The 23,274-nt window shown below is 37.9% G+C and overlaps 1 protein-coding gene across 4 annotated transcripts in view; it reads right to left on the bottom strand.

Moving 5' to 3' along the window:
- AIG1 (androgen induced 1) overlaps positions 1-23,274 on the bottom strand; it is a 349,985-nt gene that overhangs the window by 205,474 nt on the left and 121,237 nt on the right. For all 4 annotated transcript variants that reach the window (XM_020972493.2, XM_020972491.2, XM_078155100.1 and 1 more), the window contains one exon: positions 1,826-1,927. In XM_020972493.2, the coding sequence (XP_020828152.1) occupies positions 1,826-1,927 (102 nt within the window). The remainder of the gene's footprint in view (positions 1-1,825; positions 1,928-23,274) is intronic.

Below are 23,274 nucleotides of genomic sequence, written 5' to 3' on the forward strand. Positions count from 1 at the left end.
AAGATAAAGCTATTGATGATGACTGCACCTGGACAGAGCTGAAATGACTAATTTGTGAGCCATAGTTCTTTCCTCACTGAAAACATGGAAAGATTGTTCTTTGATTTGTGGCTGCAGCAGCCATGTACAAAATCTAACACTCACTGCAACTCTGTGTCTGAGGCTCAAGTTTGACCTGAAATCTTTTCTGAGAAAGAACATCTAACTCTCAGATGAAACATCCCAAATGATGCTTTCCAGAAGTTTACAACTTTAATGTAGAAACTCTCCTTCAGAATATCCTTAACATATTTCTTCTGCCCTCCATATTTGTAGCAGTAAAAGTTCAACTTGTCCCATTAAGAAAGAATGAGAATGGGTATGCATATGTCTAAAACACCCTCTGAGGACAAAAAAAACCCATTATCCAAATCATAGTTATAAAGCAGGTACAATTTCATTATTGGTTGGCTCAGTGGTGTTTTTTCAGTCATTACATATGGCAGTTCTAGAATGACATCAGAAAATTGTGACTTGTGAAAATTCACAGGATTTTACAAAGAGAAGAAACAAATGAAGTGACTTAGTACAACTCCTTCATTTTATGGGTAGGGAGAATGAGGTTCAGAGAGTTTAAATAGACTACTAAAGGTCACATAGCTGGTTAATGATAGAGCCAAAACCCCTCTCCTAACTCATCATCCAAAGCCCTTTTCCCCTACACCATGCCACCTCCTGGATGCTCAGGAAAGCATAGAAACATACCAGTCATTATATTTTGTTTTAGAAAGACTTGGTAAAGTCAGTCTAGCACAATCATATGTACATTTGTTATTACGCACTACTTTTCTTAAAATATACCAAAGTGGGGAAGGGGAATTTTATTTTGGTCGTAGCATTTAGAGCTCTTCCTTTCCCCTATAATTTCTGTGATGCACTGCCCTTTTCACCAGAAGCATCCTGTGACATTTTCTAAAAATGGCTATGACCAAAATGCAGGCCTCCAAATAAATTTAATACAAGAACAAAAACAGACAATTTTCAGCCTCAGAAACTGAAGCAATAAGATAATACTAAGTTCCTCTGCAAACAATTTCCCTCATTCAGAGACTGATAAAGCATTAAAAATCATCAGACTGGAAGTCTGGGAAGGCATTATAATATCTAAGGCATCAAGAGGGATGAGATTGGGAAAAAAAGCCAAAATCTCAATGGCTATAAGCTTCTCCAATCAGAAAAGACCAAAGAAGAACTCAACAAACAGGGATTGGAAAGGAAAAGAGTTCTATTAACAAAGAATAGGCAAGGACATATTTCTTCAGCATTTAAAGGAAAAAATAGAAATGTTTCCAAAGTTGCAATTAGTTTTGAGAAATTATCCAATACAATTCTGCTTCCAAAGGGGTCTTATTAATATTTCTGGGTGAGGGTAGAGAAGGGTTGGAAAATAAAGGGATAGAAAGAAGATGAGGCATGGACTAGTATTCAATCTGTAAGATGGGAGGAGACAATTCAACGTAAAATAATAATTTAATTTTTTCTCTCAGAAGCTGAACTGATTAACTAGCATTTTATTAAATGTGGTTTCACTACAAAACAAATAACAGCAGCCCTATGTTAGTATATATAGTGGGTCAATTTACTTAATAGGCCTAATACTAATTCAATTTGGTCATTAAAAGAGAAGAGGTTTTAATTACTTACATCTTTCTTCCTTAATGGTCATCCATTCTTTTGCATGCATTTAACAATAATCCATGAAGGCACAATAGCAATTCAAGCACCAGAAAATATACTTATTACCATATTAAAAAAAAAAGAATATAATCTGTTTTGCTCTACTCACCATTCCATGGTTCAGCCAAGCAGGAATAAAATTATCAAGTAACTTCGGGTAAACCATCTCTCTATCATAGATGTAGATACTCCAAAACACAGTCACGACAAACTAGGAGAGGGACAAAAAAAAAATACTTAAGTACAAGCTACAGTTCAATAAATTTCAATAAAAGTATTGAACAACATTGTACTGGGCACTAGGGGAAACAAAAATAGGATATCTGTCTTCATGGAGCTTTCTTTCTGACAGATGTCAGATACAGAGATAACTATAATACAAAATAACATACAGTGATACAAATATAAAGCAGCAAAACATTTTAGAAAGGTGCAGAACCAAATAATATGGGAGATATATGGGGAAAAGATCATTGTAAACTGGTGGTATCAGGCAAAGTTTCAGAAAGGAGAGGTGGTGTTTATGCTGGGCTTAAAGGATATAAAGTTGGCGAATGTAGGAATTTGTTTTGTTTAATGACATATATTTGTAACCAGTTTTGTTTTACTTTTTTTCTCAATGGGTAAGGGAGTGGGAGGTGAGAGGGAGATAATTTGGAACTGAAAATAAAAGTGAATTTTAAAAAGACAAGATCTGTAGACAAAGAGGAACAGGAGTACACTGAACAAAACAGTGGTTTAATTTGCCTGGATCTTAATGTATATGTGGAAAGAGAAAGGAGATAATACCAAAAAAGAAGAGAAACACTAGAGTGTGAAAGGATTTCAATATCACGTATGAAGCTTAAAGACTAGTTGATAGGCAATAGGGTGCCACTAAAGATTCTTGAATGTTGGGAATGTCATGACTTTACTCACATTTTAGGAAGATTATCTTGTTAATGCATGAGTTGGAGAAGAAAGACATAGGAAACAGGCAGATTTGTTAGGAGGTTATTGTAATAGTCTAGGCAGATAGCAATGAGGCTTATAAGAAGATGGTAGTGGCAGCAGTGACAAAGGGGAAGGGATAGAGATGAATGCTAGGCTAGAGATTCACCAAGAATAAAACAATGTATCAAGTTTTAAAATATGGGACACTGAGTAAATGGGGATGCCATTTTCTGGTTCTAAAAGATCTGGGAGATTTTAATTTATTTCTTGAAATACACTGAAAGAGGGAAGTAGGAAAAAAGCAAATTTAGGAGTAAAGAATAAGGGCAAGAGCAGAGTTTTGGGGAACACTTGCTAAGGAACTGGGGAGAGGAAGAAGAGCTAGTGAAGAAGATAGAAGGAATAGTTAAAGAGGTAAGAGGAAAAGAAAGAGAATTTACTGAAACCAAGGGCAGAAAAGCTGATATGCAGAAAAGGATAGTTCAAACTTTCTGGCCAGAATGACTGCCTGAAATGAGGAAGGCAACCCATTCTAGCAAAAACTTAAAATTTTCACCAAACTGAAACATTAAAAATATAGTGATAAAACAAAGTGACTTCTTCCACTCCAGAACCATCCTAAAAATGCCAGTCTCCCAGCGGCACAACAGAGTAACCAATATAAATGCTAGTTATTATCATTATAGCATTCTATTCTATTAAAGACATTCTTTCTCCAACAGGATTATGCCCACTTTTCCAGGTTAAGGCATTCAATGCTGCAAGCCCTTTTCCTCTGCTTTTAGAATATTACATTTCAAAATTTCTCATTTAGTTGAAGTTGTCAGTTCTTGTATGATTCTAAGTGTAACTTCTCAGTACTTGCTTCTCTAGGCTCCTCACAATATTTTTTTCTTTGATGTAGAAACTTTAGATTTTGATTATGATATTCTATGGATTACATAAGTGTCTTTTGGTGGTTAAGGAAATGTAATGTCTAGGCTATTTTTTAATCATGGTTTTCATTGAGTGTAGTGATTCTTTGATCATCTCAACCTATTTTTTAAGTCAGGTGTTTTCATTGAAGATACGTTTGTGGGGGTTTTTTTATCCTTTTTCCTTTTTTTTGTTAATCTTTATTTTATTCTAATATTTCTTGTTGTCCAATGAAGTCACTGATTTCATTATGGTCCATTCTAATTTTCAAGGAGGTGAATAGTCAGCTAACATTTATTATTTTCTGTTCTCAGCTAATCATTTTCCTTCCATTTCTTTCTCACAGAGATTTTTATTTTACTTTTTATCTCTTGCTTCATTTATTCTTGGTGATAGGTACTGCATCCTGATGCACTTTTAGGTAGAGGTAGTGGTTCCTGTTGCTTTTAAACTGAGTCACTTTGGCTCTTTCATTGACTCCCACCTCCAGGTTAGACCCTTCTGAAACTTTAAGATTCAGAGCACTAAATCTTCAAGACACGGACAGAGCACTAGGAACCTAGAAATTGATGATACAAAACTAGAGGGATAGCTAACACACAGGATAAAAGTATTCAAAATTATCTGGATGGGTCAAATCAAATCAAATGAAATTTCATAGGGTAATATGTAAAGTCTTACATCTGAGTTTTTAAAAAGTCTCCTGCATCTAAAAAAATGGGAAAAGATAAAATTAGACCAAAGCTTTTTCACCTGGGATCCACAGATCTCCAAGGACAGATTTTAGGGAATCCACTATTTTATTGTTTTGGTTTTTTTCTTTTTTTTCAGATTTTATTAATTTATTTTTAGTTTTCAACATTCACTTCCACAAGACTTTGAGTTTCAAATTTTCTCTCCATCTCATCCCTCCCCCTACACCAAGACAGCATGCATTCTGAATACCCCTTCCCCTAATCTGCCCTCCTTTCTATCTATGCCCCTCCTTCTCTCATCCCCTTTCCCTATAATTTTCCTGTAGGACAGGATAGATTTCTATACCCCAATGCCTGTATATCTTATTTCCCAGTTGCAGGTCAAAACAATTTTTCACATTTGTTTTTAAAACTTTGGGTTCCAAATTTTCTCCCTTCCTCCCTCCCCAACCACTCTCACTGAGAAGGCAAGTAATTTGATACAGGTAGTATGATGTGTAGTCATGCAAAACACTTCCATAGTAGTCATGTTGTGAAAAACTAAGCATATTTCCCTTCATCCTATCCCACCCCCGCCCCATTTATTCTATTCTGTGTTTTGACCCTGTCTCTCCTCAGAAGTGTTTGCTTCTGATTAACCCCTCCCCCAATCTGCCCTCTCCTCTATCATCCCCCTGCTCTTTTGTCTTCTTGTGCCCTATTTTCCTGTAGGGTAAGATAGATTTCCAAACCCAACTGAGTGTGTAAGTTATTCCCTCCTTAAGCCAAATCTGATGAGAATAAGATTCACTCATTCCTTCTCATCTTCCCCAGTTTCCCCTCCACTCTAAAAGCCTTTTCTTGTCTGTTTTATGTGAGATAATTTACCCCATTCTACCTCTCCCTTTCTCCTTCTCCCAGTATAATCCTCTCTCACCCCTTAATTTTATTCTCCAGATATCATCCCTTCATCTTCAACTCACTCTGTGCCATCTATCCATCTATCCATCTATCTATCTATCCATACATACATATATTTTTTCCCCTCCAACTACCATAATACTGACAAAGGTCTCATGAGTTACAAATAACATGTTTCCATGCAGGAATGCGAATAGTTCAACCTCAATGAGTCTCTTATGATTTTTCTTTCCTGTTTACCTCTTCATGCTTCTCTTGAGACTTGTATTTGCAAGTCGAATTTTCTATTCAACTCTGGTCTTTTCATCAAGAATGCTTGAAAGTCCTCTATTTCATTGAATATCCATCCCCCGAGGATTATACTCAGTTAAGCTGGGTGGGTGAATCTTGGTTGTAATCCTATCTCACTTGACCTCTAGAATACCATATTCCAAGCCCTCCAGTCCCTTAATGTAGAAGCTGCCAAATCTTGTGTTATCCTGATTGTGTTTCCACAATACTTGAACTGTTTCTTTCTGGCTGCTTGCAATATTTTCTCCTTGACCTGGGAAATCTGGAATTTGGCTACAATATTCCTAGGAGTTTTCCTTTGGGGATCTCTGTCAAGAGGTGATTGGTGGATTCTTTCAATTTCTATTTTACCCTCTGGTTCTAGAATATCAGGGTAGTTTTCCTTGATAATTTCTTGAAAGATGATATCTAGGCTCCTTTTTTGATCACGGTTTTCAGATAGTCCAACAATTTTTTAATTCTCTCTCCCAGATCTATTTTTCTAGGTCAGTTGTTTTTCCAATGAGATATTTCAAATTGTCTTCTATTTTTTCATTCTTTTCATTTTGTTTTACAATGTCTTGATTTCTCATAAAGTCACTAGCTTCCAATTGCTCTATTCTGATTTTTAAGGAAGTATTTTCTTCAGTGAGCTTTTGGACTTCCTTTTCCATTTGGCCAATTCTGCTTTTTAGGCATTATTTTCCTCATGGTTTTTGGACTCTTTTGCCATTTGGGTTAGGCTATTTTTTTAAGGTGTTATTTTCTTCAGTATTTTTTGGGGTCTCCTTTAGCAAGCTGTTGACTTGTTTTTCATGATTTTCTTGCATCACTTTCATTTCTCTTGCCAGTTTTTCCTCTGCTTCTCTTACTTGCTTCTCAAAATCCTTCTTGAGCTCTTCCATGGCCTAGGACTGATTCATATTTTTCTTGGAGGCTTTGGATATAGGAGCTTTGACTTTGCTGTCTTCTTCTTGTTGCATATTTTAATCTTTTTTTTAATTTTTAATTACAACTGTATAACTGACCATTTTATTCTTGCATCTTTTCAGTGGTTTCTTCTTTATATCTGCCCTTCTCCTTTCCAACTTGTTGAGATTTGGCTTTACACTCAAGAATCTTTTTGCGACTTTTATCCAGTTTTGGTCTGGTGATAACTACCTTACTAGGGTGAATGCCCACATGAACAGTTGTGTCATTAGCTTTTTCATGCTGCACATGCTCAGTGTAGATGATGTATTTTTTTTCTATAAACCTGCACTACTTTGCCAATTTGCTGGCCTTTGTAGTGTCCACGTACCACCTGGACCTTGCTGTCCTTTTGGATGGGCATCAAGTAGATGTTGTATTTCTGCCTCAGCTCCTTGGAGACCAGGGATGATATGATCTTGCACCAGATGTGCATGGGAACATTGAAGTGTCTCTTGCAGTTCTTCCTTTGGTCCCACACCACAAATTGATTTAACTTCATTTTGGCAAGCAGGACCACCCAAAAAGAGATAAGTGCACCTTCTGGTACCAGAAACCTATCCTCCTCTTGTATGTTTTAATTTTCTTTGTCACCAAAGAAAGATTCTATGGTCTGACTTTTTTTTGTGCAGTTTGCTCATGATCCTAGCCAATTACCCGAGTTACAAACTTTTTGTTAAGGTAGGGATCTGCTTCCAGTATAGAGAATGTACTGTTCCAAGCTTTGGGGGTTTCGTGCAGCTGTTTTCAGAGATACTTCTAGGGACCTGTAAATTTTCAGTTCTTCCAAGGTGCTATGATCAAGGGTGAGGTGTTTACTCCTTTCCTGGCCTGTGTTCTGGTCTGTGAGTGACCACAAGCACTCTTTTCTGTCTTGAAATTGTGAGGAGGATTCTCTCTTCACAGCTACTACAAGCTCCACTATGCCAGCACTCCAAGCAGGGGTAAAGCAAGAGAATCCTGCCTCAGCACCAGCAAAGAGATACCTGCAATCCCCCTCTGATCAGCCACTCAATCCCCCCTCAGTCTGTAAGCTGAGAGCTCTGGAAGCAGCTGCTGCCCCAGGGTTACAGCCAGGACTGGGGCTGGGGAAGAGCTTCTCTCTCACCACAGTCACAGAGTTTTCCTACTGACCTTCTAAGTTGTCTTTGACCTTTGTGGGTTGAGAAGTCTGGAAACTTCCACTGCTCCTCTTGATTCAATCTCCTAAGGCCTACTCTGGGTTCACTGAGGCCTGTTTTGACTGTGCACCCACGCTGAACTGTATTCCTCTCCCAATCTGGCATGCTATACCTTTCTGATCAACCATCCAGATTGTCCTGGGCTAGAAATTTGTTTTGCTCTTATCTTTTTGTGGGTTCTACTTCTTTAGAATTTTAGAGCCATCTTTTACAGGTATTTGAAGAGGTTTGGGGAAGAGCTCAAGCAAGTCACTGCTTTTACTCCACCATCTTGGCTCTGCCCCCAGTCCACTATTTTGGATGGAAAAAAACCATTACATCTTTATTTTCACTAATCTTTAACTAGAATTGAGTATTTTCTTCCATTACTTAAAAATATCACTATAAAAAGGGGTCTACTGTCTTTACCAGAGGTTAAGAATTCCTGGGTTAGACACATGTTCATCTAGAAAAGTAGAAGGAAAGGAAGAATGTTTAGACATCAGTTTACCTGAAAGAGATCAGGTGACTGGGACTCAATATGCGTCAACTCTGTAAAGTGGCAGCCAAGAGAGCTATTGTAATATAAGGCCGCATTAAGACAAGCATACTGGGGGCAGTTAGATGGCACAGTGGATACAGCAAGGGCCCTGGAGTCAGAAGGACCTCAGTTCAAATCTGGCCTCAGACACATTACGCTCACTAGCTATGTGACTGTGGGCAAGTCATTTAACCCCAAATGCCTCACCAAAAAAAAAAAAGCATACTATCTAGAAGTAAAGAGGTCATAGTCCAACTCTGTTTTGTCCTGGTCAAACCAAATCTGGAGTTCAATTCTGAGTACCACATTTTAAGAAGGGCACTGATAAATTAGAGGGTGAAGGATTATCTAGAAGACAGCAATGAGGACAGTGAAGGGTCTCAAGTTAATGCTACATAAAGATCAATAGGACGGTAGAAAACACTGGCCCAAATAAATGTAATATGTAGAAGATGTCTGGCCTATACAAGAGAAGACTCAGAGGGAACATGATAACTGTCTTCAAGTATTTCAAGGGGTGAAGAGGGATTTGCCCTATTCTTCTGGGTCCTAAAGAGCTGAGCAAGGCAATGTGGAGAAGTTGCAAAGAAATTAATGTGAGGTTGGACCTTCTTAATAATTTGAACTAAAAGTAAATTGGATTACCCAAGAAGTAGTTTCCTTTAGTCCTCAAACAAAAGCTATTTGTTGTAGAGGGCTTTATCCATTGAATACAAGTTGAATTGGATGGCCTTTGAGATAGATCCCTTTTAACTCAGATTCTGTGAAAAGTAATTTGGTCAAGTTAGATCAGGGGTTGTCAAACTATGGCTCAAAGGCTAAGCCCAAGCCTCTGCCTGTTGTTATATAGCGAGAAAGTTAAACACGGCTTTTTTATTTTAAAATACAATGCAACTATTTCATAATGTAAAAACCATGCTTAGTATGCTGGTCATAAAGAAACAGGGAACAGGTGGGTTTGGTCTACCAGCTATAGTTTGCTGATCCCTGGGTTAGATGATGTCTAAAGCCCCTTTCAGTTCCATATCTATGACCCTATGATTTGATGGTTGGTGACCTTTGAGAAGAATTTCAATTGTGTGGGCAGTGCAAGGATGGAGGCGAGAGTGGATGCTGAGAATGGTGGAGGCATACTGTTTAGAGAGATTCACAGACTAGTACAAAAGACAAGAATATCACCTAATGGAGCTTAGCCACCATGACAAGGGAAGGGCAAGACAAACAAGTAAATCAGTGATAAAAAAGAGTGCCTTCAGACAGGATGCAACTGCTGGTCTCTCCTCTTTCTCTCTTCTCTCACCTGTGTTCACTGCAGATTGGCTGTGGTGAGAAAATCTACTGTCTGAAGGGGAAAAATGGTAGCTGTTGGCTAGTGGCTCTTGACTCAATTCCAATGCCATCTCTGCTGAATTTCTCCCTCTCACCTGAAGTTTAAAAGTTCTAAGGTCAGTTTGTTCTGATGTCACTTCCCACTTTGAAAAATTAGCCAATGGACAAGAAACTAAAGCAGAAAGTTGCTTTTCCTGGACACTTTCATTTGGTTTGAATCAATCTTCCCATTCCCAAGTTATTCCATTTCACCACTAACAGCAATTAAACTGCAGCTTATAAAATTTCAGAAAGTCTCATCAATATAAGGGTTCTATTTACTTAAAGGAATACAGGGCATTAAGGGCCATGGATAGGTTCCTAATATTCTTTTGACTTTCATTCATAAGAAGTTAATCTTGGTTCCAGAAGCTTATTTTGGCCCTAAAACTACATGAGAACCCAAGGACAGGAGTGTTTCAAGTTGCTACCTTAACTTTCCTCCAAATTATGAGTAAGATAAGGTTTAAATAAATATGAAAAACTGTTGAATTCTTTCCTCATCTTTCCATCTAGCATTTGTTATCAAGAAATTCTTTAGGCAAATAGGTATTTCCTACAAATGCTAAATGAATATTTCTTTTTTATTACATATGTCTTTTTTAAAGTACATAATAAACTAAACTTTATGCTTGCCAAAAAATTTAATATTATAGAGAAGATCTGGCACAGCGTCCAGGTTAAGGAAGGATTCCCTGTGAATGGTGTGGTCCTTTATGTGCTCTTATTCGTGGATAACACTGTCCAGACCAGGGCTTCTAAACTTTTTCCACTGGAGACCCCTTTTCACTTTACCCCAGCGTCTGCTGGTGTTGCGTGGCCTGAGGGCATGCTCAGTGCAAAGTGCGAGTGCTTTGTGCTCAGAACCAAGGCTGCAGTAAAGTTGCTAGATGCAACACAGGCAAGCGCTGCCAGAAACACTTCCCATTCATTACACGTTTGACTATTAATTAACTTTTGGTTGTTACCCATTCAGAATCCTTTTACTGTTGCCAAATTTTTTGCGACCCCATATGGAGTCGCAACCCACAGTTTAAGAAGCCTGGTCGAGACTGGGTAAGTCCCAGGACATTGCAGAACCTCCTGAAAGAGATCTATAATTTCTCAAAGGAGTTTGGCCTGTCCACTCAAACAATACTGGACAACTACAGCCCGTATTTCAGCAGGACTCTAAGAGGATGGCTTACAGACGTATATCCACATGGCTCATCATCCTTCTGTCAGGAGGTGGACTGCTTAACATAAGAGTTGCTGTTGGTCACTGCATCAGCTTTTAAGTCTTCCAAAGACATTTTTACTTATAACACTGTAGTCACTGTATAAATTACTCTCCTGTTTCTACTCACTTCTTCTCAGGTTTCTTTGAACTTGTAATTTTTATCATTTATTTCAACATAATAATATTCACATACTATTATATATCATATATTCATACACCATTAATTTGTTCAGCAGTTCCCCAATTGATGTGAAACCTCTCCTGAATTTCCAGTTATTTGTTCCTTTAAAAGTGCTTCTATGAATATTTTAAAATGGTATTTTATTGTTTTCCAATTTCATGTCAAGATAATTTTTAACATTCTTTTAAAAAAATTTAAATTCCAAATTTTCTTCCTCCCTCTCTTACTTCCCCATCTCTAAGATGGTAAGCAATTTGATATACGTTATGTATGTGCAATCATGTAAAACATATTTCCATACTGGTCATGCTGTGAAAAAGAAACACACCAAAGGGAAAAAAACCGAAATAAACTGTATGCTTCATTCTGCATTCAGATTCCATCAGTGCTTTCTCTGGATGTGAATAGCATTTTCCATCATGAGTCCTTTGGAATGGTCTTGGATCACCGTGCTGCTGAGAAGAGATAAGTCATTCATAGTTGATCATCGCATAATGTTGCTGATACTAGGTACCATGTTCTCCTGATTTTACTTACTTCACTTTGCATCACTTCATGTGAGCCTTTCCTGGTTTTTCTAAAATCACTTTTCTTGTCATTTCTCATAGTACAACAGTATTCTACTACATTCATAGAGCACAACTTGTTCAGCCAATCACCGACTGATGGGCATCCTCTCAATTTCCAATTCTTTGCCACCACAAAAAGAGCTGCTATAAATATTTTTGTACATGTAGGTCCTTCTCCCTTTTTTATGATCTCTTTGGGATTTCTGTGAATACTGTTGTACAGATGAGTCCTTTCCCTCTTTCTTTGATATCTTTGGAGTATATGCCTAATGGTGGTATCATCGGATCAAACGTTACACGTAATATAGTAGCTAATAATAATAATGATAGCTGGGGCAGCTAGGTGGCGCAGTGAATAGAGCTCTGGCTTTGGAGTCAGGAGGACCTGAGTTCAAATCCAGCCTCAGACACTTAACACTTACTAGCTGTGTGACCCTGGGCAAGTCACTTAACCCTGATTACCTCACCAAAAAAAAAAAGCAAAAATAATAATAATAATGATAGCTAACATTTACACTATCTACTATTTACCAGGGTCTGAGCCCTTTACTATCATAAACTCATTTAATCCTCACAATATCCCTGGGAGGTGGGTGCTATTATTATCCCCACTTTACAGATGAGGAAACTGAGGCCAGCAGAATGCAGTGACTTGCTCAGAGTTACAGAGTTATATGTGTCTAAGGCTGGATTTGAACTCAGGTCTTCCTGACTCTAAGTCCAAAGCTCTAGATACTGCATCCAATTTGATAAACTAAGAAACAAAATTCATTTGAAGGCACAAAAGATATAGCAAATCATTGGGAATGATATAAGAGTAGGGTTGAAAAGCAAATAGTATTTCCAGATCTAAAACTATTTTATGAAGCTCGAATAATGAAAAATTATTAGAACTAGTTACCAAAAAAAAAAAAAAAGCAAATGTTGCAACACCTAGCTGCCTACTGCCAAACTGCCTTCCAGAATGACTGGATCAATTCACAGGTCCACCAATACCCTTTTTTGTTTGTTTGTTTGCATCTTTTCACAAATGTAAATCAAATGAGCCAGTAATCCACCACTTTTTTCCCCACCTCACCTGCCATGATATCAACAAACACTTTGTTTCATGACTCTTTTTACAAAGCATGGTTGAGGAGTTATGGCACAGGGTCAAGTCAGGTCCAAATGGTTCTCTCCCAATAATGTTGGTTATAACTTACATAAGCTTAGGCAAATAATTTAGTTTCCTCTCCTTAACAAAGGAGGATTTCATGAACACTTATTGTCAATGTACAAAGTATGCTCATTATAATCCATTTATAATCAAACCTCAATTACTTATATTATATGTTAACCGCCTTGTAACTGACTTGGGTCAAGATTTTTAATATCTGATTGGCGTGCACAACTAATTCAACATGTTTTTATTGTCAACATGATTTTAAGTCAATTTTATCCCACTGCCAATTGGCATTTGCTCAAGACATGTAAGCACATTAATATTATTTTAAGGAAATTAATCAGGAAAGCAGCTCGCTAAGAAAAGTGCATTCTAAATATGAATGGAAATTACCTTTGGATTATCCATGCAATTACTTTCTTTGAATATTGTAGACGATTGAGAATTAATGTTAACTGCATTTATAAAGAACATTTTTTTGGTCAAAATTTAACCCCCATAACATTAATCCTTCAATTCACATAAGCATAGAGATTATCTTCACACCAACCTCCATTCTTTTGATAAAGAAGTTATTATTCTTTCTGTTCCTTTTTCACTCCTTAGCTATGTCAGGTTTCAGGTGTAGACCATAAATGTAATTATAACATAATGTCATTAATATTAATCCTAATAATTCAAGAATATGATTAGAGATTAGGCTAAACATTATCTTTGTATTATATGAAGGGGGTGGGGTGGGAGGTTTCTAAGAAAATTGATTCAATGCTGCCAAGTATAAGCATACTCCCAGTTCATTTCAATTCTGAAACGTGTACTTCAATCCAATTGAAAGACTTACAAGATACAAAGCTCTGTTTTGAATGCTGAAAAGACAAAGATGCCAAAAGACTCTGACCTGGAGGGGGCGACATGGCATGTACATAGATAAGTAGTATTCATTCTGTGACTTTATTCATTATATGACATGTATTGTGGAATGTGATTTCTGAATGCCTTGGGTTTTAGTGCTTCTCTATCCTCATATTATACCATTCGGTTTTTTACTTTATATCCTTAGGCCAGCACACAGAAAGGATAAGACTAGAGATGGGGACTGGCCCTGTTATTTCACTGGTCTAAGGTACTTCGGGGAGAAGCAACTCACTTTACCAGTGCAAGTCAGCTCAGCGTAAGGGTGAGGGAACACTCTCCGCCGCTCAAGAGTGTTGCTAGAGCACTGGCAGTGGGGTGGAGAAAGGAATGAGAATCTATTAAGTACCTACCGTGTTCTAGGCACCGTGCTAAACACTTCACAAATACTTCATTTGATCTTTATGACCAACCCCAGCAGGCTGGGGCCAAAAGTCACATAAAAAAGGTTTATTGGGGGAAGGGAAGGGAAGGGAAAGGAATAAGGATTTATATAGTACCCATTATGTGCCAGGCATTATGCTAAGTGCTTTACAAATATTATCTCATTTGATCCTCGCAATAACCCTGGAAAGTAGGCATTATTATTATCCCCATTTTATAGCTGAGGAAATTGAGGTAAACAGAGGTTAAAGTGACTTCCCCAGGGTCGTACAGATAGTAAGTGTCTGGGGCTAGATTCAAACTCAAGTCTTCCTGACTCCAGACTCAGCACTCTATCTGCTGAACCACCTAGCTTGTATACTCACCAAAGTGTTTTTCACTGTCATGGAGGCTGTCCAGGTAAGATCTTCTAGATGTTCCTTTTTGCCCAGGGTCACATAACTAGTCAGTGTCTGAAGCTGCATTTGAACTCAGATCTTCCTGACTCCAGGCCCAGTGCTCTATCTACTGTACCCCTTTCTAGGATTTAATAGTGAAGGGGTGAAAACATAGGATAACAGAAGAGAAATATAGAACAGCTTGAGGGAATGGCAGGGTCAAAAGGAAAGAACTTCTGTTACTAAGCTAGAGGAGATTCTATACCCCAAAGGAATCAAAGAAAAAAGAAAAGGACCTATGGATGTACAAAAATGCTTATATTAGCTCTTTTTTGTGGTGGTAAAGTACTGGAAATTGTGGGGATACCCATCAATCAGGGAATGGCTGAACAAGTTGTGGTACATGAATGTGACAGCATACTAAAATGCTATAAGATATGTTGAACAAGATGCTTTCAGAAAAACCTGGGAGGATTTATTGATGCAAAGTGAAATAAGCAGAAACAGGAGACCACTGTACACAGTAACAGTTGTATTGTATGATGATCAACTGTGACTGATTTAGCTATTCTTAGCAGTACAATGATACAAAACAATTCCAAAGGACTATGACGAAAAATGCTATTCACCTCCAAAGAAAGAACTGATGAATGCAGATTGAAGCATGCTTTTTTAAACTTTCTCTATTATTCCTGCTTTTTTGATCTGTGTTTTCTTTTGCAACATGGCTAACATGAAAATGTTTTACTTGATTACACATGTATAATCTATATCAAATTGCTTGCCTTCTTAAGGAGGCAGCAGAGGGAAGGAGAAAATTTGGAATTCAAAATTTTAAAAATGAATGTTAAAAATTTTTGTTTACATGTAATTGAGAAAAACATAAAATAAAAATTAAATAAACTAGAGGAGATCTGAACATGTTTACTGCTAGAGAGAAAAAGGCAGTAGATGGTAAAATGCGGAAAATGAAAAAAGAGAGAGAATAATCAATGGGACAAGTACACAAAAATTAAAAATTAAATTAAAAAAATGAGGAAGAGGGGATAGATCGAGGCCATACATGGAAGAGTTAGCCTTAGCAAAGAGAAGGAGCACCTTATCAGATAACTCTGAGACTGCAACGACAAGAAAAAAAAAGGGCAAAGAGTGAGAGAAAATTGTGAAAAGTTTTCAGATATAGAGGAAGGAAAACCAGGGATTTCACAACAGACGGCTTCAATGTTTTCAATAAAGTAGGGGGTTAGGTCATTGCCTGAGAGAGAGAGAGGAGTTGAGTGTTTGAGGACAGAGGATTACGTTTGGATATGCTAACAGAGGGGAAAATAGGCCAAAGGAGAAGTATTTAGCAAAAATTGCTTTTAAAAATTCCAAACAATTTTTCATTAACATTTTATAACAAATATGTTATTTTTACGTTTTAGTTAAAGCAAGTGCCACAGGAACCATAGTGGAAAGATCACCCGGATTTACAGTCCAAAAACATAGGTTGAAATTCCAGCTCTGCTAACCAGCGTGACCTTAAGCAAGTGACAACCTTTCTGGGGCCTTAGTTTTTGTTTTTGTAATGTGCAAAATGAAGGAACAGACTTCTAAGTTCCCTTCTAGCTCTAAATCCTATGAACCTCTATTTGGGAATGCTTGTTTTACCGTAGGTGGGAGGATGCAATAAAGCTATATTTCTTGGGTTGGGGGAAAAGACTATAATTTGGACATTTCCACAAGTCAGACAGCATTTCCCACTCCCTCACTCCCCCTAATTCTTAATTAGGAGGTTTAACCTTAAATTTCATGCTACTAATGTCAGCTTCTCAACTGAAAAGCTGTCTTCTTTTGCAGGGATTTTTAGAAGTTTATTCATCTTATAAAATCCTTATTTTAGAATCCATTTGCTACAGGAAAACCACTTCTTATAAGGGCTCATCAGGAAATTTGCGCAACAAACACATTTGCTGTGTTCATGAACATAATACACATTTGTTTCTTCTTTTCCCTAGTGACTGTCTTGGGAAGTGGACTCAGGGATAGGGACTGGATTTGTGATTGCGGTAGTATAGGAAATTCCTGGGAGAGGCAACTCACTTTACTAGTTCAGGTAGGGATCCTTCTCTGCTACTTAAGCCTTAAAGAGTTGCCTAGAGCACTGAGAGGTGGCTTGCTCAGGGTCACATGGCCAGTATGTGTATTTACCCATGGAACACGTATTCATTCATTCACTTAACAGATATTAATTGAGTAACTATAATGTATATGACATCATACTTGGTACAGCAATGGATATAAAGGTGAGAAAGATATAGTAAGACATGTAATAAGTACAATAAGGTTAAAGCAAAGTAATCTATAGGTACAGACAAATGATATCTGGTTAGAAACAAAAGAAGACTTTATAAGGGAGGTGGTGGCATTTGAATTGGGACTTGAAGAATGGGTAGGATTTTAAACAGCAAAGATGAGAGAGTATGCCATTTCACAGAAAGGAAAAAGTATAGTCAGGGAATCACTGGTCATTCTAACAGAGGAGAAAACACAAAAAGGGTACCAGTAACAAGGGAGGGAGTTTTGGTTTGGGAAATCACAAAGATGCTAAGTGGAACAACAGGGCAATCCACTCACACGATGAAAGGATTTTAACAAGAAAGAGAGAATCAACAGCGTCACATTATGCAGATAAGTAAAGGATGCTGAGGTGATTAAGGTTTTGTGATTGTATATGGTGATTAAGAGTTCACTGGAAATATTCAAGCTATCACTCCCAGTAGAATGGCAAGATCAAATCCATATTACCAGGAGTCTGAGGTGTAGGTGGATGATGAAATAGAAGTGTAAGTATAAAGTATTCCTTCAAAAATTATGATAGTAAGAAGGGAAAGAGAAAGATGGGAGTTGTAGATTGGTCCAGCAATTTTGGAAAGCAATTCCCCAAAGTTACTAAACTATGCATACCTTTTGACAATAGTGAAAGCATTGAGGAAAAGGTTGACTATGGAACATGAACTGGATGATACCATAAAGGGATAACAGATGGGAAAATCAGGGAAAAGTCAAAGAACTGAAAGGCACAATGAGGAAAAATAGGTCAGAGGCTTACAGGAATAGAAGAAATGGAGGTCAAGAAGGAGTTAATGTCAGTACTTTAGATTTTGGAGGAGGGACAGTTCTGAATAATGGTGGTTAGTGCTTACGTCCTCAAGTAAATAAAGACTACTGACATTCACAAGGCAGAGAAATCAAGAGGTGAGGTATAAGAAGGACAATCAGGATGGATGCTAAATACAATGAGGGTAATAAAAGTGCACAAGATGGAAGGAAGATGATAATTCAGGTAGTGAAATCATTTTGGAAGGTATGGGTAGCAGGTTACAGGGTGGGAGTTGAGGAGTTTCAGAATAGGCAGTTGAGTGATGTTACAATCTGGAAAATGCAATGAGGATTAAGAAGTATATCTGTCTTTCCTCTTCATCCCATGAGCTGAGCAATTAGGAGAGACATTCATTGGAGATGTGTTGTGAGGGAAGTGATACTGTTAGGAAAAAGCCAGATTTCCGTTAAAGTGGAAAGGAGTACTTCTAAAGATGATGGAAGATGTGGGGAAGTTTGCCTAGGATATAATGGAGTTCTGTGGAAGGAGTTACTAGAGGGGTAGACAGGGTCAGAACAGGCCTACAGACTAATAGAAGTGAATTCAATAGGGAAGAGAACATAGGAGATGATAGCATTGGTACCTAGGACGGCAAATAGGGTAAAAGGCAGAGAGGAAGAATGGAGGGTTGTATTATTGATAGAGGGTTGATGAATACTGAAGTGGCATTATTTTGTTATTCTAATTGTTTGCAGAACTAACCAGATAATGAAATACTGAATTGGTTGTGTGTGCCCATTTAAATTTGCATTCCTACATAATCAAGGGGATTCCTTAAGAGATAGATAGATAGATATAGATATATATATATACACATATATACATATATATACATATATATACACATATATACACATATATATACATATATATATATGTATATACCTATAGCTAGGAATATATAGGGAGGCCCTGTTATCTGCGATATAGTCAAGACATGTGGCTTTGGCTTTTCCACTATGAAGTAGTAGTAGTAGTAGTAGTAGTAGTAATACTAGTAACAGTAGTACTAGCAGTAGTAGTAGTTGTTGTAGTATTTTGAGACTGGGTCTCCCTATCTCACTGATCAGCATGGGAATTTCAATCTAATATTTCTGTCCTATGTTTGTTTGCTCCTCCTTAAGCAACCTAGAGGGTCTCCATTGTCTGAAGCTCACCATATTGGTGTTGGACTTAGCAACTATCCTCAGTTCAAGTGATCCCTCAACCTCATCCTCATCACAAGCAAGGGTTACAGGTGCTCATCACCATGTATGGCTCCATTATAAATTATAAGGGTCACATATGTTTTTGTCAATTAGGTAGGTCCAATTTGCTGTGGAGTTGGACAATTCTGTCCAATAATAGTAATGCTTTTAAACTAAAAGCTGAGAATAATTAGTGACATCACCATCATCATAATTTTGAGTGCTTACTATGTGTAGGGTCAGGATTTAACAGTGACATTTACATCAACTTATTAGATAAGTGAATTGCCAGCATAAATGGAGGCATAAATTGTTTTAGAAATATTAAAGACTGGTAAAAATGAAGACGACTGTCAAGAAAGCAAGGTCCCACCATCTGAACCATAACACTAAACTGTCAGGAGACACAGCTACCAAATAACCCTGGTGACTAAATTGTTCCCTCGATAAACACATAGTACATAGCTCTTGGCCCTCCTATATGCTTGTCCTCTTGATGGAATGGTCCTTACTCAAAATAAATTTGAACCCTATTATGAGGGCATGGATGGGTATGTGACAAAAATAAGTTGTGTTGGACAGGCTGAGTGATTTTGAAAGAGTACACTACTTTGTAAAGAAGTCCCTTGTGTCTGCCAAGAGGGGATGGCCATCCAGTTCTTATCATGCACCTGTTCCCTCTCAGTAGCCAGAGTGGTATACTGTACTTGAAGGGTCAGTGAAAGAAAAAGCACAGTCATTCTTGGGCTATTGAGGCTCCCTAGATGAAATGCTGTGTCTACTGAAAACCCATCTGAATCTCTGAGACCACAGAATACTACAGGAAGGCTAAATTCACCATTTCTCTTTTGGCAGGAAATCTCATTTATGGACATGCCATTTGAATTTTAATGTGATCAATAAGATATGAACCTAAAAGATTGATGCAAACTAGCTGTGGATTCCCCCCCAAAAGCAGCTTTGTTACTACCCCCATCTAGGGTTAGGGTGGAAGGGAAGAAGGTAAGGGAGAAGAAGGATGAGAAAGGGAGAAGAGAAAAAGGGGGGGAAATGAGAGGAGGGAAGGAAGAAGAGAAAAAGAGGGAGAGACAAGAGAAACAGAGATAGAGACAGAGATAGATGCACACAGAGAGAGATGGAGAAAAAAGAAAGAGGGAAAGAGGGGTAGAGAAAAAGGAGAAAGAGAATTGAAGGGAAAGAGGGAAAAGGGAGAAAGAAGAAGAAAAGAGGAAAGAGAAAGGACGGGAGAGGGGAAAGGGAAAAGAGGAAAGAGAAGGAGGGAAGGGGGAGAGAGAAGAGATTTTTGCCATTAAAAAGGCTAAAGAAAACTGCACTATCTACAGTTTAAATCAGTAAATGTCATTTAGAGAGATAAGAAGGAAAGGGTAGACTTAATAGTATTGTGTCTCTGAAGCCCAAAGTTCTAGAACAGCTAAAGTTCTAATGTAAAATTCAAATCACAGGTATGCTTAAACTGAAGCCTACTGGTCTGCCTGAAGAAATTTTTTTTTAAAATGAGAAAAGAAAACGATTTCTCTTCTTTATCTGAAATACTCACAGAGTTCATGCGATGCCAACTGTCAGGCTTGATGCCTATGGGGACAAAATTTAAACTGTATTTTTGGCTTTGTTACTTTGGCTCCTGATCTTTTTGTACCCTTACTCAAGGTCAATTCTTCCCATGTTGGTCCTATTTCTGTTGTATAAAACTGGGGAATATTTCCAACTGCAATATCTATTTCTCTACACATGGAAAACCTGTGAGAGCTAAGATGGGCAAGATAAGAAATTATAGATTCCAGAATACACATTATTTATGTACATGCGTATATATGTGGGTGTATATATATCTATATCTATATATATGTATGTTACATATACATATACATTATATATGTAATAGTGTATTGTATACATATATACACATATATATGTATACACACATAGGACTGCCCCCAATCTAAGGTACCTCCCAATGTTGAAACTGAGGCAGCTAATTTCTGAATCATCTTTTTTTTTTTTTTGGGTTGAGGGGAGGAAGGCAATCAGGGTTAAGTGACTGCCAGGGTCACACAGTTAGTAAGTGGCAAGTGTCTGAGGCCGGATTTGAACTCAGGTTCTCCTGACTCCAGTGGTGCTCTATCATGGCCTGAATCGTCTAATCTTAAAGGCTTGAGAACCCAACTAATTCTGAGGTAAAATGGCCCAAGGGAGAGAGCACTGAAGGTGGCATGGAGAAGATGTAGATTCAAATCCAGCACCTGACACTTAAGTCTGTGTGACTCTGGACAAAACATTTAACCTCTCTGAAACTCAGTTTCTTCATTGTAAGATGAATAATGAATAACACTAATGAATACTAAATGAATAATACTAATACTAATGAACACTAAATGAATAATAATAATATTAATACCTATAATAACAACCTATTTCACAAAGTTGTTGTGAGGATCAAGTGAGGCCATGTAGGTAAAGTGCTTTGTAAACATTAAGCTCTGTACCAATCCCAGTTATTTTTAAGCTACCTAAAAAGAATGGGGAGCAGAGGTCATGAGGTGAGAGATGAGAAGCATTTCTTATGAATCAAGGGAGGACAGAAAATGCATTGTCTAGACTATTTTATTTATATATTAGTTTATTTATGAAGGATTAATACCTTACCTGCTTCCAAAAAGGTTTTCAGATGGTAGATTAAACAAAGAAACATTAAAATGAGGAGAAAAGGGGTTTATTTTTTGGCATCCTGATGCAATGCCTTTTCCTTGTAACTGATGTGCTTCAGGGGAGATGTGACTTAATCTTCTTTTACCCCCCTACCAAAAAGCCTGCTTTTCATATTTGGCACCTTCAGAAAGATCCCTCTATTTTGATGGATAAATTGCTACTACCCACATTAGCTGCCTTGCTATCAGTTTCTATCCTCCCCAGATTCTCCCTTTATCACTTCCCACTTTTATTTCAGTATCTAAATTGTAAAATAATTGGCCACTCTCCCTCCTCCCCAACTTTGTAATGATAGTCAGTTAATCCTTATTAATGCTAGTAAGTGCTGTCAGTTCCTTGAAGGAGTCTATATTCTAAGAGACCAAAAAGAGACACACAACAGTACCTCATCAAAGACCATTGTTTTGATACAACGCTGAGATTTATAATAGTACTAAATAAGGTCCAGGTGTTCCCTCCTCCTCTTCTGCTCTCAGACAATAACAAGCCCTATAACAAGACATGAGTAGCACCTTTAGAATAGATTATTATGTCTGAGAGTGGTATAGTTAGTCCTGGTGTTGAATGCTAGACCCAATGGAATAAAGACTTACTATGAATCCAGGAAAGAATTGAAAACATTATGTTTTAAGAAGCCAATTAAAGGGCAGGGGTTGGGGCCATTTGTATTGCTTCTTCTTGCTGCCCTTCTCACTCACCCAGAGGTACTTAAGGCTGTTCCTGTAGCAGCTCCTCTTGGGAACAGTCCATGTGCTCACTCGGAACGTGACTAACATTCAAGAGAATTAAACTGGAAAAGGGAGCATGTGCACACATCTGTGGTGAAGCAGGGGGAGAAGGAGATGGGGGATGTGTGTGTTAGGGTGATTGGGCCTTACTTCTGTAACAGTCAACCTGACACATTCTCAATCCTTTTCACATCCCACTTCAGGCAAGTGGGCATTCCCATTTCTAAGTGGGCCCCGGGCGCTGTGTCAGGAGATGAAACAGTTGAGCAAAATAAGCACTGTAACATTACTCAGCACGGGCCGGTGCCAGCAGCATTGCCATCTGAAAGCCAAGAAACCACCTCCTTCTCTTGTTTGGGAGGTGGGCTGGAGTTTGCCCGTTCAAAATCACCTATAAAGTGATTTTTTAAACTAAAATGATTTTCAAATGAAGATGTGCTTATCTTGCTCCCATTTCACCTCTCCCTCCCTGCACACTGAGAAAGGCAAGAAAAACAAAATCCCTATTGAAATCATGTATAGTCAAGAAAAACAAGCTCCTGTATGGGCCATGTTGAAAAACATATGTCTCAATCTGCAATCTGAGTCCATTATCTCTCTCAGAGGAAGTGGGCAGCATGTTACATCTGGAATCTTCTGGAATTGTGTTGGTTATTGTGTTAGAGTTCCTAAGTCTGTCAATGGGCAGTTAGGTGGCACAGTGGATTGAGTGCCATGTCTATAGTCAAGAAGACTCATCTTCCAGACTTCAAATCCAGTCTCAGATACTTACTAGCTGTGTAACCCAGGACAAGTCACTTAACCCTGTGTGCCTCAGTTTCCTCATCTGTAAAATGAGCTAGAGAAGGAAATGGCAAACCATTCCAGTACCTTTGTGAAGAAAATCCCAAATGGAGTCATGAAGAGTTAGTTGGACACTACTGAAAGCCTGTCAAAGTTATCTGTCTTTATGATATTGTTGTCTTCGTATAAATTGTTCTCCTGATTCTGCTTACTTTACTATGCATCAGTTCATACAAGTTTTCCTAGGTTCCTCTGAAACCGTCTTCTTTGTAATTTCCTACAGCATAATAGCATTCTATCACCTTCATATATCATAACTTATTCAGCTTTTTTCCCCAATTGATGGGTACCACACCCTCAGTTTAACTATAAACACTCTAAGAACAAAGAATATCCAATATCAATACTTCACTTATACTCTGAGGGTGAATCAATT

Source organism: Phascolarctos cinereus, unplaced genomic scaffold (genome assembly GCF_003287225.1).
Source record: "Phascolarctos cinereus isolate Bilbo 61053 unplaced genomic scaffold, phaCin_HiC Scaffold_5;HRSCAF=322, whole genome shotgun sequence".
NCBI classification, from domain to species: Eukaryota; Metazoa; Chordata; class Mammalia; order Diprotodontia; family Phascolarctidae; genus Phascolarctos; species Phascolarctos cinereus.